The sequence below is a fragment of the Cervus canadensis genome, chromosome 2 (assembly GCF_019320065.1).
Source record: "Cervus canadensis isolate Bull #8, Minnesota chromosome 2, ASM1932006v1, whole genome shotgun sequence".
Classification (NCBI taxonomy): domain Eukaryota; kingdom Metazoa; phylum Chordata; class Mammalia; order Artiodactyla; family Cervidae; genus Cervus; species Cervus canadensis.
In genome coordinates this window covers 23,363,154-23,379,473 of record NC_057387.1, presented here as the reverse complement: position 1 = coordinate 23,379,473, position 16,320 = coordinate 23,363,154, and the positions used below count along the sequence as shown (strand labels likewise).

The following is a 16,320-nucleotide window of genomic DNA, read 5'->3' as shown; positions in this document are numbered from 1 at the left end:
GTCTCTAAGCAGAGGCCTTGCCCAGGGCTTTACCTTGCTGCTTTTGCATGGTGGTGAAATCTTCAAAGGTGAGTGTGCGCACAGGGGGTCTCCAGAATGCATAAGTCTCCATGATGGCTTCCAGTCCAGTTCTACAGAGAGAAAAGCCAGCAAGTTGTTAAATAATCCCCAGAAATTCACTGACTTTTAAAAAATAATCCTGAGGTGGTTTGGCGACAATCAGTATACGCATAAGAACTGAGAGATGTCATCACTGGGGTGGAAGAGCACAGGTACAGATGTTGCTAGACTACAGGAGAAAGAAGAAATTAACCCAATTCAGATTATCTGCAAACAAGTCACAGCTACGATAGAATTTCACTCTGACCTTTCTTCAGAGAAGGTTTAGTCTGCATGAAAAATACATGTTAAATGTTAAAGGTCAAGGTCCCTGGATATCATGAACATATCTGAGCAGAGAGCAGCAGTGACCATTTCTCTACCACAAGACAGTGTCATCATCATTACCACAGTGCACTGATACAGTCTGCCCCAGAGTCAACTCCATCACCAGGTATGTGGAGTCAATGAAACCGTCATATTGCTGTGCCTTTAAAGGCTTCTTAAACCAACCAAGACAAGCAGGGTAATAGAAATAGAAGGAGAGAGAAGTGATTGAATACACTTCAATTTCTGCTGCAACAGGAAATGCCTACTTGAAGGCACAACAAGTGTTTGGTCCCTACAAAAGGACCAATACATTTCTGCAAATATTTATCTGCATTCTGTAATATAATAACCTAAGTGGTCTTTGACAGTCATATACTTGGGACTTCAGGAACATCCAATATTTTTATAATATATTACTTTAAGGCTTCTGCTTCATTGATACTGGAAATTCCATTAATTGAACTATGTGCACACTGCCTAGTTTATCCTTCAATAAATTCTATTATATATATATGTATGTATCTTTAGGGCTTCCCTGGTGGCTTTGTGGTAAAGAATCCACCTGCCAATGCAGGAGACAGGGGTTCAATCCCTGGGTCAGGAAGATCCCCTGGAGAAGGAAATGGTAACCCACTCCAGTATTCTTGCTTGGGAAATCCCATAGACAGAAGGAGTTTGGCGGGCTACAGTTGGCGGGGTCCAAAAAAGTCAGACACGACCTAGCAACTAAACAACAACAATATATGAGATTGATGGACATTGTTTTAACATAATTATCCAGGCTATCTGGATTATCTTAAACATATTGCTGCTGATATTCCATATCCTCAAAAGAGAATATTGGTTGGAGCTTTGTTTACAGCTTTGAAACACAGCTTCTGATTATTCACTCTTTAAAACTAATTGTTTCACTTCCAGCTACATGCAGGCAGGGGAAATTCAGGCAGAAGAAGGTAGGAGAAGAAAGTTAAAGAAGATTAGGGAGCATAAATCCTTTCATTGCAAAGTCACTGGAAAGGAACACGGTGTCCCTTCCTGGAAAAGATACGCTTTCCTCTTGAGATGCAATTTACACTGCCTGGCCTCCCTAGGTAATACATATCCAGCGTTCTCTTCAGTCCAGCACAGCAAGAATAATGTGAGAAGCTTTACATTAAGTGGGAACAAATATCCTTCCCTAATAAATGATTACAAGATCCCCTGAGGTTCTTCTCTGATGAGCTGCTGATAAACTGATTGACTCTTTGTGTTGGAAAATTTCCTCTCTGAACTGGCCATACTTGCACAGTTAACTTTCTAAAGTCTTCCCTGGAATCTTGGAGGCTTTAAATACACCAATGTTGGCAAATCAAACTCTGTATTTTTAGAAGAGGTTGAGAGGAGAGGGTGTTGCATGGTGTTTATTAGCTGTTAATCTGTTAAAAGTAGGAATAGAAGACATCTCCACATAGTCACCGTACATTAATGCTGAATACAGTACATGAAACTATTTGTGGAGAGAAACAGTCCAGGCAATTAGGGAGTTCAGAATAATAAGAGGATAGGCAGATAAAGCCATGCTGAGCCTTGATGAACATAAAAAATAGAGAGGCCAGGCTTAGCTCTTACTGCCTTGTTTTGGAATGTTGGGGGCTCACCAGAACATCTTAGGATTCTCTTTAATGGCATGAGAAGCTCACTGAAAATGGCCAAAGTCTCTATTGTTCCACCTCCTATTCCATTCTTCCAGCAACATGTACCAATGATGGGGACAAAATACTAGTTCAAGGACAAAGAACAGTTCCTTCTCACTTCATAATAAAATGATAGAACACTGTGAAGAAGTCATAATACACTGGTATACTGCCAATGATATATTTATTGAAGGAATAAAAAATGAACATTAATTTTATTTACATAACAGGCAAAAAGGGCAAAGGTATTAATAATTTTATTTAAGTAATTAACTCTAAAAAGGATAGCAGACATTCATCCATTATCCAAATCGAAAATCTCCTCCCTATGTTACCATCTTAGATGGAGAGCTATCTAGCCTCGGTCTGAGTATTTCCCAAGGAAAATATATAGTTTTGTGACAGATCTATTAGAAAGGTCTTTCTGACCTTGAGCTGAAATCTCTGATGTAACTTTTCCTTGTTAAAAAAAATAAACATTTTTAGTTTTAAAAAATAAACATTTTATTTTGGAATACTTTTAGATTTATAGAAGTATCAAAGATAATACAGAAAATTCCAGTGTAACTGATGTAACTTTTACCTTCTGGTTCCATTGTTGTTGTTATTGTTGTTGTTTAGTCACTAAGTCTGTCCGACTCTTCTGCAACCCCATAAACTGCAACCCACCGAGCTCTTCTGTCCATGGGATTCTCTGGGCCAGAATACCAGAATGGGTTGCCATTCCTTTCTCCAAGGGATCTTCCTGACCCAGGGATGGAACTGGCATATCCTGCATTAGCAGGCAGATTCTTTACCACTGAGCCACCTGGGAAGCCCCTGGTCCTATTGTGTTGTATGCTAAGTCATTTCAGTTGTGTCCAATTCTTTGTGACCCTGTGGACCATAGCCTGCCAGGCTCCTCTGTCCATGGGACTCTTCAGGCAAGAATACTGCCAATGGGTAAACAGTAAGAGTGCCAGACACCTTCCATATACTCATCAGGAAAAGCTTCCCCAGCTCTTAGCATGATGTACGACATGCCACATATGGACGTGCCCACGGTCCATCCAGTTCACGTGTCTGTCCCAAGGAGAGTTTTCCTGGTGGTGAATTTGGGGTTGGACATGACTACCAAAAACTAATAGCTGAGTCCATACATTCCTAACCACACTTTACTGATGTGCTGTGGATCTATCTCTTATAGATTCATCCTAGACCTCACTGAATCTATTTATATATTCAGATTGGGTCTCTTTTTAAAAAAAAATAAATCCTCTCTGTTTACTATGGGCTTCCCTGGTGGCTCAGATGGTAAAGAATCCACCTGAAATGTGGGAGACCTAGGTTCAATCCCTGGGTCGGGAAGATTCCCTGGCAGAAGGCATGGCAACCCACTCCAATATTTTTGCCTGGATAATCTCCATGGACAGAGGAGCCTGGTGGGCTACGGTCCATGGTGTCACAAAGAGGTGGATATGACTAAGCACAAGCATAGTTATTGTTTACTATATGCCACATCATATCTGTCTTCAGATTTCACTAAGTTTTATTGTATAGATCAAATTGTTCAAAAGCAGTATTTTGTTTATTTATCAGGATTTGGTAAAGTGCCGCAGCAAGGTAAGTATTAGCTAATTCACTTTCCACCATATTTTTTAAAATTTATTTTTGGCTGCCCTGAGTCTTCATTGAAGCACATTTGCTTTCTCTAGTTGTGGAGAGGAGGGGCTACTCTTCCGTTGTGGTGTGTGAGGCTTCTCATTGTAGTGGCTTCTCTTGTCATGGAGCATGGGCTCTAGGGCTTGCGAGCCTCAGTAGTTGTGGCACGTGGACTTAGTTGCCCCTCAGCATGTGGGATCTGCCCCAATCAGGGATCGAACCCATGTCCTCTGCATTAGCAGGCGGATTCTCAACCACTGGATCACCAGGGAAGTCCCACAACCATGCTTTTCTATGTCTCATACTTAGCACAATGCCTTTTACATGGCAAGATTTCAATTTATATGTATTAAATTAATAAATAAAGGAATCATTTTTATTATTTATTTATTTAATATTTATTACTATTTTTATTACTGAGTCACTATTTCCCAACCTTTAACCAGCATTCATTTTTCTAAGCCTAAAACAGGAAAACAACTTGATATCCAGTCAAGACTCTGAAGACAGAAAGAATTCTCTAGTACCAGAGATGGGAATTGCATCTACATATGGCTGTTTGTGTCTTTCTTGACTCAGGTCCCAGAGAGGTTTCAGTTTTTCTTTGATTTCTTCTGTTCTGGTCATAGAATTTCTAACCTTCAACAGATTCTGAGTCCCCTAGCACAGGACAGTCATTTCTACCCTCATCTTCTCTTGTAAGAATCCTTGCCAACTACCCATTAACATCTTCAGCCACTTGGATGTCTATTCAAAGTTTATGCTAAGCAGTGACATGTTGTTTACTTATTCATCATCATTATATCCCAGTTTTCAAAACTTCATCTCAAGGGTTTTAAAAGTGAATTCATTCTCTAATGGATAAAAAAAAGTAGTCTTAGGTAACCTACATGTCATAAACATGTTCCACATGGTGGGCCTCAAAGGGTCTGCTAAACACCAGAGACCTGATGTCATCTCTGAAGCTTCCAATCAAAGATGATCAAATTGGCAAGTGTCCCCGTCTTGCTTACTTTCCCCTCTTTGCTCCGGTGACAACAGAGACCATATCTAAACCCCCTTTGTTCAATCGTTTGGCTGTAATCACCTCTCTGATTTCCAGGCCTGTCCTCTTTAGACATTTCCGTCTGCTCACTGGCCAAGCCAATAGCATGCACTGAAGAGGAGGGAGACAGGGAAAGCGAAGAAGCAAGTCAAAGAGCTCTTCTGTAAATTGATGATGCCTTGAGAGTCAACTGATTTGGAAAAACAGTCAAAGTGAAAAGAAATAGTCTTCCAATCTTCTCATTCCAAAAAAAAAAAAAAAAAAGTGAGACCATCCTTTTGAGGTTTATCAAATATTTGATGATTATAATAACTACAACTACATTCATAACCTGTTAGATAACACACCTATGCATAGTTTCTGTTTTTTATTTATCTTCAGATAGAAAACTATTTTTTATGTTTCTTTCATTTATTATCTTTGTAATTCTGACATCTTAGTCTTTGCTGGTGATTCCATTAATAAGGGGAACTTATACTAGGGATTGTTAGGATCACTGATCAGCTGTCAATAGAAGATGGTCAAGGACTAAGGGAAGTCTAATGAGATGGGGTCTTGAAGTCAAAAAGAGGTTATTTAATCAGGAAAACAATTATGTGCTAGTTTCAAGAGATATAAAGGCAAAAAAACACCCCCAGGGTCTTTACCCTCAAGGAGAATTCTGCTCAACAGAAAGATAATGACATGTAAATTACTGATTTCTGAACTGTGTGACACATGCTATACTGGAGATATGTAGAAGATGCCATGAGGCACTGAGCAAGATGTCTTGAATACACCTGGAAAACTCAAGGGTAGGGGGGTGTTCCATAAAAGGCCAGTTATTTAAGCTTAATATTATAGGGCACTCAGCAGCTTTTCACACAGATAAGAGGAAGAAAGAGCTTTCTCAGTAGAATTAGTAGTATATGCACGGACTTGGAGGCATGGAAAAGAAGATGTATTCTAGGAACTGAAAATAGTTCAGGGTGACTGGAGCTCCAAGGGCAAGATGAGGGAGGTGGAGGATGTGGGGGCTGGACACCGTGAGTATTTATTCCATGTTAGGTCGGACACAACTGAAGCAACTTAGCAGCAGTAGCAGCAGCAGGTTCTTGGCTTATATCCCATGGCCAATACTGTGCTTCAGAACTCCTTTCCTTTCTCCTCCTGTTCCAACATTTGTGGTACATATACACCATGGAATATTACACAGCCGTTAAAAAGAATTCATTTGAATCAGTCCTAATGAGATGGATGAAACTGGAGCCCATTATACAGAGTGAAGTAAGCCAGAAAGATAAAGAACACTACAGCATACTAACACATATATATGGAATTTAGAAAGATGGTAATGATAACCCTATATGCAAAACAGAAAAAGAGACACAGAAATACAGAACAGACTTTTGAACTCTGTGGGAGAAGGTGAGGGTGGGATATTTCAAAAGAACAGCATGTATACTATCTATGGTGAAACAGATCACCAGCCCAGGTGGGATGCATGAGACAAGTGCTCAGGCCTGGTGCACTGGGAAGACCCAGAGGAATCGGGTGGAGAGGGAGGTGGGAGGGGGGATCGGGATGGGGAATACGTGTAAATCTATGGCTGATTCATATCAATGTATGACAAAACCCACTGAAATGTTGTGAAGTAATTAGCCTCCAACTAATAAAAAAAAAAAAAGGTTAATAATAAATAAAAAATAAATAATAAAAAAAAAAGAAAAGACACAAAACCAGAATGTTCTGTTTTTTCAAATCTAATTACCACATGTCAACTTTCTAATCCTTTTTCTTAGACTGTCCTTGGTCCACTGTGGTCAGGTCAAACCTTCCACATGTCCTTCTCCTTCACTAGATCTGAAATTTTCTCCTATATTAAGATTCCTCAGGGTATTTGTTCTCCAGGGATAGTCTTAAAGACCTCCCAATGAAGGTCTGCAAATTGGCAAAGAAGCCATCATTCAAAACTAGGAATAAAACTACCATATGACCCATCAATTCCACTACTGGGCATATACCCTGAGGAAACTATAATTGAAAAAGACATATGTACCTGAATGTTTATTGCAGCACTGTTTACAACAGCCAGGACATGGAAGCAACCTAGATGTCCATTGACAGATGAATGGATAAAGAAGTTGTGGTACATATATACAATGGAATATTACTCAGCCATAAAAAGGAATGCATTTGAGTCAGTTCCAATGAGGTGGACGAACCTGGAGCCTGTTACACAGAGTGAAGTAAGAGAAAGACAAATATCATATATTAACACATATATATGGAATCTAGAGAGACGGTACTGACAATCCTATTCACAGGGCAGCAAAGGAGACACAGACATAAAGAACAGACTTTCGGACATGGGGCAGGGGCTGGCATGGGTAGGGGGAGAGAAGAGGATGGGATGAGTTGAGAGAGTAGCATTGAAACATATACATGACCTTATGCAAAACAGATAAAAAGCGGGAGTTTGATGTATGATGCAGGGAACCCAAAGCCAGTGCTCTGTGACAACCTAGAGGGGTGGGATAGGGAGGGGGGTAGGAGGGAGGCTCCAGAGGGAGGAGACATATGTATACCTATGGCTGATTCATGTTGATATATGGCAGAAGCCAACACAAAATTGTTAAGTAATTATCCTCTAATTAAAAATTTTTTTAAAAACCTCAGCTTTAGGTGTGCAATAAACACATCTACCTGATGAACTGGTACTTTACAATGGTTTGGAAGAACAGGTGGCCAATGGACAGATTTTAGAGTTGAGTTAAAACTGTTCCTTACCCAGGGATTTCCAACATGGGAGTGCTGTAACCACTTGGGAGTCTGAGTAAGTAGAGTAATGCTAAATTACACAAGGCACAGATTAGCTTACTGGTTAAGAGTACAAGGTCAGGAGCCAGGCTGTTGACCAGGGTTCCAGCTGCAACCCTGCCACTTAACTGGTGCAACCTTGCCAAGTTATATAACCTCACACTCCTAAAGCTCCCTACCTGTAAAATGGAGATACTATTACTCCCTCTTAATTGTTACTTAATAAATGCATACTGATTAGGACAAAATATTTCAACACAAGAGAGAAAATACAATAAAAGCATGAGGACCACTGGTCTAACTCAAGTAATAGAAATCCCACCATCTGCTCAGGTTGTGATATGGAACAAAAGAAAATATTCTTACTTAACTGGAATACAAAGTTTTGTCAGCCCTCTGGTTCTGGATTGAATGTGGAAGGACCCGTATGTTACCTAATTTCGTTTCTCATTCTCTCCTCTAAGAACCAAAAAAATGTGTCCCTCAAGCCTCTGTAGGCCTCATTATCTTGAAGATATTTCAGACTCCAATATGTTAGCCATTAAACAGACGTCACTCTGTTAGATGACACCATCGCTGGGAAAGAGCCATAGATAATAAAACAACTGCCAACTTTCTCTGGCAAACCCACATGGCCAAGAGGACAATAGGGGGAAAGATTCATGACAGAGGAGGGAGAGCAAACAACAAGGCAGGGAAAAATGTTAAACACTGGCTGAAAGACCGTAAACCCGGGGACGCGAAAAACAGCTATGGCCTGGATGAACAGGAGGAGTCTGGCAAGATGTTGCTGCCAGAGTCCACTATGAAGCCAGCTACCTTCAGCTGCAGATGAAGCAACGCCTACCAGGGAGTCCAGCACTGATCGCTTCCATAGTTCTGTTGAATGGCACCCACGCCAGGGATAACAAAAGAGTGTACAAAATCTCCAGGGGCTAGTGAGCTGCCAGGAACGAGCAGGATGAGATTGGCTGGAAAAATACAGCCAATGGCTCAAGGAAGAACAAACAAAAACTATAGGAATTTAAAGTGAGGGAAACACTTGCAAAGTCGTCCTGACTGAAAGGAAGGCAAGCGGTCAGCTCCTTGGCTCTAAGCTTACCTTCAGGAGTGACGAGGAATCAGAGGTGGACAGGGGCAAGTGTGTCTGCTGACTGGCAAGTGATGCCTGTCGGAGGAGTGTGACACCATTCTCTGGATGCTGTCACTGGCAGATTTGCCAGCTCTAAAAGCAACTACCTCATTGTACTCAGTCTTGCCATCAGTAAAATGGGAAACTCTATACTGATACCAATCAGCTCTGAGGTAAAAGTAGAAAACTTGGACCACAGATACTCAATGAAATGATTACTACTACTATTTATATACTTAGGATTTGAATGCCTAGAAATAAATATACAAGGTTGAGCTTCATGAAATAGCTAGTATCTCACCATTTTGACCTACAACTAAGGAAATTTCATATGTTCAGATTAACAGATAGATAAGTGTGTACACAGTATTTGAGATACTTGGTCATACTAGAGAGCTCTACTAACAGATTTTAACTGAGACCCACCTGCACCTTAACTCCCAAAGCATAGTTTCTTTCAGAGGATGTGGCCCTGGGGCTAACCTTTTCCCCTTTTTCCTCCTGTTAACTTTCAGCACTCGAATTCCTCATCTCACAGTCCTCTTTCATGCCAGGAAATGGCTTTTCATTCAGTGAACATGGCCTTGGGACAGCAGCTGCTTAACTGGGGTGGGGGGGGGGTCCACAAAATAAAACTTTACTCCCAAATACTTTCCCCCACACCAGTAGAGATTCCTTCCTTTGGATTAAGTCTCAGCCTCATTAAGCATCCTCTTCCAGTAAACAGACACATCCATTCCCGTAAGGCAGTCAATGGTTCCATTTTTAGATCACCGTCCCCCAACACACGTAAGGGACACTAGGCACCAGGAAACACTACCACCAGCCATATTCCCAGAAAGCAGCAGTGCTTGCTGCAAACACTCTGAGAATCAGCTCAGACTCAGCACAGGCCCTGTTGTGTTCTTAGTGAGGGGCAACCTATTAAACTCGACATTAAAAAATACTAAGATCATGGCATCTGGTCCCATCACTTCATGGAAAATAGAAGGGGGAAAAAGGAAAGCAATGACAGATTTTCTCTTCTTAGGCTCCAAAATCAGTATGGACTGTAGTCATCAAGTTAGAAGACGCTTGCTTCTTGGAAGGAAAGCCATGACAAACCTAGACAGCAAATTAAAAAGCAGACACATCGCTTTTCTGACTAAGGTCCATACTGTCAAAGCTGTGGTCTCTTCAGTAGTCATGTATGGATGTGAGAGTTGGACAATAAAGAAGGCTGAGAACTGAAGAATTGATGCTTTCAAACTGTGGTGCTGGAAAGACTCTTCAGAATCCCTTGGACAGCAAGAAGATCAAACCAGTCAATACTAAAGGAAATCAACCCTGAATACTCATTGGAAGGACTGACGCTGAAGCCATATTTTAGCCACCTGACACAAAGAGCTGACTGATTGGAAAAGACCCCGATGCTGGGAAAGACTGAAGGCAAAAGAAGAGGGTGGCAGAGGAGGAGATGGTTAGATAGCATGACAGATTCAACGGACATGAACTTGGGCAAACTCTGAGAGACAGTGAGGGACAGGGCCTGGCATGCTGCAGTCAATGGGGTCACGAAGAATCGAATAAAACTTAGTGACTAAACAACAACAATGCAGGCCCTATTGTGTTTTTAGTGAGAGGCAACCAATCAAACCAAGCTCCCCATAATATAGGGCCTGCGCCCTCTCTGACAGTCCCTGCCTTGTGGAATTTGAGTGTCCTAGTTTAAGCCTCCAAGGGCAAACTCCATCGAGACAAAGACACCCTCCCCAAAAGCTGCAACAACTCCCTGGGCTACAGAAGGGCAACTCCCAAGGGGACCTGTCATGGAAGCACAACAGTGCCAGCAAGGGGCATCTGGAGGAAACCACGTCACCTGGGACAATCCCCCTGTAGTTGTCTTAGACTGTACGGAAGCTGGGAGTATAGGCAAAGGCCAAGGTCAGAGACGGGATGAAGGCTGCTAACGGGAGAACCCAGAGTCACACAGTTCACACCACTTCTAAAACAAGTTCACAGAACCTTCATTCCATCGACAGGTCATAATTTCAATCCTCTCCTCTTTGTGTACGTGTTTACTTTGGAGGAAGTCCCTGGGAACTATATAGACGTTCCCAAACTTACTGAGGCTTTCTGTAAAATCTTATAAAATCCTAGCAGGAACAAGGTTTTCACTTTGGATGTTGGCTGAGACCTGCAGGGTCCTCTCTCCTGCTGCTCCTGTCTGTCCCCTTTCAAATACCAGGTCTCTGCCGTGGCAATGCTCCCTCTAGCTGCACACGTGGGCCCTCCAGGCATGTGGACACAGACCTCCCAGGCTGCTTCTTGACTATGAGACTCAGTGCAAAGACTCCTGTTTCTCTTCAGCCCCCTGACCGTCGTCTTCTCTTTGGACAGATTCCCATTGGGGTGGTCATCACCGAAGATGTCATTTGACCTCTCAGTTTGCTCCTGAGTGACCTTTCTCAACCAAACCTTACTCCGCTTGGGCTCATCTTCTGGGAGCCCGTCTTCCCTGAGGCTCACACCTCTGGAACTTGCTGGATATCCTCCTTCTTCAGGGAGCCAGGGAGCCCAAACACGCCCTCACTGTACAGGGCCAGTTCAAATGGCCTGAACATTGCTAATCTACAATTAAGCTAAATCAGTGTCTTATAGCAGCAGTCCATCTCAGATTTGAATTAAAATTGCCCTTAGTCTTTCCTACAAAGACTATTTATAGATTCACTCTTTCTTCCGTTCTTAGTGTCCAAAACCAGCTCCCCACTGTTGCTCTACCTGACTCATCCCTGGTTGGCCTAAGGCTTTCTTACTCCAGAGGTCCCAATTTTTAACTTCTCTGCCACTCATCAACTCTGTTTAATGTTTTGTAACTAAAGGAACAATTATTATTTTACTCTATATACCTGGTACTACATGAGGAAAAATATAAGAATAAGAACCAGAAAAACGTAGAGCCCCATATGCAAGGAACTTCATTCTAGCAGGGAACAGACAGAGCCCAGGAGCACAGATCACAAGACAAAACTTAACTCAAGCTAAGGGCATCTGTTTGCCCCCAGGAATAAGAAGGAGTTACTGCCTCCTCCTTATGAGGAATCTCCCAGAGGGGATGCTGGGTATTGCACCCTGGGTCTGGGCCTGCTAAAGGTAAATACATACTGATGCTTCCACCCAAAGCTGTATTTGGGCTACAGAATTTCTGAGAAATCTAGAAGGAAGAACAACAGAAATGAACAATCTCCCTCCCATTGTAGAGACAATACCTGGAAGCAAAATCTGTCAGTGTTTTCACTGCAAAAGGACTAGATGTCTACTACTCTTCTCCATAACATGAGCACACACACACACACATACACACAAACTATTTGGTAGACACTTCTATTCAGGGACATAATTACATGTGAATGCAAAGTAGGAGCTCCATAAGTAAAGGTCAAAGGGCAGTGACCTTCTCACACTGTAGCGTGTGAATGATGCTTCCTAAAGAAGCAGGAGGAACCATGATGGGCTCTGATGATGTCACAGGGCTGACACAGTGAACTCACTGGGATTCCCATTGGGGTTCCAGAACACCCAATGGTTATCACCCCTTGTCCTCATTTGAACTCAGAGTAAATTTCTGAGAAAGACCTAGGAGCCTGATGCCATGGAGACCAAAACACCAGTTTTACTATTGATAAAAAGTATCTGGAGACGACAGCAGAGCTACGAAGGCTGAAAGAGTGTGCTGGAACCCCCTGAAATGAGTTGACTTCCTGCAGGCCTCCTCTGCTGGACTTACCACGCGATGGGAAGAGCCCAGATTGCATACTCTCTGCAGGCAAGCAGTCCTGAAGAGTTCTAGACTCAGCAATCACATCCGTCACCCTGGTTCCCAATGAGGGGAAGGAGAAAGTGATGGGGCTACAAGCCACGAATACTTCTCATAGACCTCTCCTTTCGTTCCAATAAGAATGGGAGGACTTCCCTGGTGGCGGCAATGGATAAGTATCTGCCTGCCAATGCAGGAGTCATGGGTTCGACCCCTGGCCCAGAAAGATTCCTCATGCTACGGGGGAACTAAGCCCATGCGCCACAACTACTAAAGCCCGTGTGCTCTAGGGCCGGTGGGCCACCACTCCTGAAGCTCTCATGACTGGCGCCTGTGCTCCACAGCAAGAAAAACCACCTCAGTGAGAAGCCCGTGCGCCGCAAGGAAGAGTAGCCCTGCTCTCTGCAACTAGAGAGAGCCCTTGCAAAGCAGTGAAGACCCAGCCAAAAATAAATAAGTAAGAACGGGAAATAAGTGTCCTCACAAGAGCTGCCTCAAGTCCTTCTCAGCCCTCAGAGGACGCTGCTGTCACCCAAGCCACGCTCCGTCACCCCAGCACTGTAGTGAGAGGTTTATGAGCCCAGGGAGACTCATGAGAGGCTTTTTAAGAGAGTGCAGTGGCAGCTGAGTCCTCCCATCTTTCCTCTCACACTCCCCTCTGGAACCTCAGGATCACACTGGGATTGATGGAGATCGACAAACCTAACGTGTTTTGGTTTGAGGTCTGGCAATTTCTGTAACTCCAAAGTATTCCACAAATGTTTTTGTGTTCTACAAAACCAAAAAACACTGGCCAAGCACTTTCCCTCCTAATTTTTAAGCCCATGTGTCTTTAAAGGAAATGTAATCCATATGTTTCGGGTACATTTCTATGCAACTCATCAAACCATGCACCGTCTGTATGAGTCATCTGATGTCTAAAATGCATGGGGAAAATCATAGATTCTTAAGAACTCTGTTAGCACAAGAAAGGCCATCAATGAGCCACTGATTAGAAGGTGATGAACTAACTGGATTCTGGTGTTGGCATAGACCACCAGTTCCTGGAGATTTATAAATAATCCTCTATATCCTCACCCATCAATTTTCCCATCTGCCAAACGGCATTAATAATTCTTGCTGCCATCCTGCAGGCAGCCAGTAAGAATTAAAGTGTGGTTAACAGGCAATTTTGAGCTTCTTAAAGAGAAAATACAGGGACTCCTGTATTTGCCCCAACAAGTTTATTTTAGTCTAGCTTCCCAGAGAGCTGGAGGATGAGAATGGCTCCTACCTTCGCTAATTCATCCCAGTCCCTTCATGACACAGATGACTTCACTCTTGTCATATCACAGTTTCACCTGCGAGGGATGTTCAGCCCGACCTCCTGTCCTCTACTAGGGACCCCTTATTTACAGGGATATGGGGAGTAAATGGGGCTTTCTTTAGTGGCTCAGTCAAGAAAGAATCTGCCTGCAATGCAGGAGAGAAGGGTTCAATCCCTGGGTTGTGAGGATCCTCTGGAGAGGGGGCATGGCAACCCACTCCAGGATTCTTGCCCGGAGAATCCCATGGACTGAGGAGCCTGGTGGGCTACAGTCCATAGGGTCACATTGAGTAGGACACAACTGAAGTGACTGAGCATGTGTGCGCGCACACACACAGAGGAAGTAAATGACAAAGTCATGGTGAATAATCTGCACAGACAGCCAGAGAATACTGGTTGATTTATTTGGAAAAGGGAAAGTTCTGGCTACTCGAGTAGGATCTTTAAGTAGAAGAATGATTTTTAGAGAAAGAGCTCTATTCTCCATATCTGTTGAATATAAAATAAGCAAGATTAAACTGCTAGCATGATAAAGCTTTAAGTGCACAGACTTTGATGTGAGGTGGACTTGGGTTATCTTCCCTACTCCCAGATTTACTGTGTGACATTAGGAAAGCTGCTTAAGCTCTCTGAGCCTGTTTCCTCATTGGTAACAAACAGGTTGCCTTAAAGATTAGAAACAATGTAAGTAAAAAGTCTGGAACACAGTAGTGTTCAATCACAGATAACTACTATAATTACTGATATTATTGAAAACAGCCTGCAGGTTTTAATACGACATAATGAAGAATTTCCATGCTATAAGAAATTAATGAATAAGACACTGACATGGGCTAATGAGGATCTCTAGTTCTATTTTCCTGGAGTTCTTACAAAGAAGAACAGTCCATCACTCAGGACAGACATTTGTCTGTCCTAAGCAGTAAGATATTCACCAGCCTTAAGGCAGACACAGGCCAAGGCCAAATGATGTGTCAAGATCCTATCTGGCCTAGTGAGGAGACAGGAGAACCTCAGGACTTGAACTGAGCTGTTATCACAATTTTCTAACCAGAGATATATGCTTCAAGACACAAGGTCTTAATCTCAAGATTAAAGTGTGCCTCCAGTTTCCAGTGCAAGCTCTAATCCTGGTCAATACACCCTCTCTATTCTAATTTTCTCTTCTAAGTCATGCCTCTGAAAAACAAGGAATCCAATGGGAAGACAAAACAAAGGGAAAAAGGAGAAAAAAAGAAGGCATTCTTTGGAATGCCAAGAAGAAAATAAACATGAAATGCTGCTGAAGATACAAGGAAAGAAAGTAATTGGATACCTAAAGTCACCAGGATTGGTCTCTGGAGAGAGATGGTGATGTCTAGAGCAGAAATGCTTAACTTTTTGGACACAGATATTTTTTGAAAATTTGAAGAAAGCTATGGACCTCTCCCTAGAAAAATGCACACCTGGTCATCCACTCACAACTTTTCTTTCACTATCTGGTAACTCACAGAACCCCTGAAATGTGCATGGACCCCAAGTAAACACCTTAAACACCATAGAGGCTTCTTTATCAAAGGCCAGCTTTTATTTTGCGCTCCTCTTCACTAACAAGGTTCTCAAGAAGGCCAAGGCAGAGCCCCTAAAAGGGGGCAATAGGAAACAACTGACAAGCATGTTCTTGACTTGGCCGTTGGGCATAGAATAGAAACCATTCTTCACTGGCTACATTTCGAAAACAAAGGCTTTTGTTTTATTTTAAAGAGTCATTAACAGGAAGGTATTTTCCTTGGGCTAGTCCACTAACTGGGCTTCCCAGGTTGCACTAGTAGTAAAGAAGCCAGCTACCTGTCAATGCAGGAGACGCAAGAGACAGGAGTTCAATTCCTGGATGGGAGCATGGCAACTCACTCTAGTATTCTTGCCTGGAGAATCTCATGGACAGAGGAGCCTGGCAGGGTACAGTCTGTGGGGTCACAGTCAGACATGACTGAGCACAAGCACAAATTACAAAGAACTGAATAATTCAACCTTTGGGAGACAGCTCTTTGATTCTTGAACAACTACCCATATCTCTTGGCCTGCGTCAGTCTAGCATGCAAGTGTTCTCCAAAAAGCAGGAGTCAGAGCCACCAATGGGGCGTGGGGAAAATAATGCCATATAGAAAAGAAAGGTCAGTGAGTCTTGTCCAATTTGCTCACCTGTTTCTTCCAGAATCTCTGAATCCTTTAGCAAAAGGGTTTCGGTCAATTTTTAATCTGGTGATCTAGAAACAAACAAAAAATAGGATGAACTGTATTTATATTAACTGATTTCTTTTTCTGTTGCTCCTAGAAAGTTAACAAAAATCACCCAGTGAACAACAGCTGTTATTTTTATTTAACTTCCTTTTAGTTTGAGATTTAGATTGAAGTTGACATAGGACTTGGGCCTGGCACACAGATGTCTGACCCACCTGACCCACTTCTTCCTAAAAACCAAGGTCTTCCCAGTATGTGACTCTGTAAACTCTCTTCTGC

General features: G+C 42.5%; 1 protein-coding gene across 2 annotated transcripts in view; it reads right to left on the bottom strand.

Moving 5' to 3' along the window:
* TBX15 (T-box transcription factor 15) overlaps positions 1–16,320 on the bottom strand; it is a 123,147-nt gene that overhangs the window by 14,474 nt on the left and 92,353 nt on the right. For both annotated transcript variants that reach the window (XM_043459603.1, XM_043459595.1), the window contains exons 6-7: positions 16,003–16,067; positions 34–131 (exon numbers count right to left, since the gene is read on the bottom strand). In XM_043459603.1, coding sequence (XP_043315538.1) covers positions 34–131; positions 16,003–16,067 — 163 coding nt within the window. The remainder of the gene's footprint in view (positions 1–33; positions 132–16,002; positions 16,068–16,320) is intronic.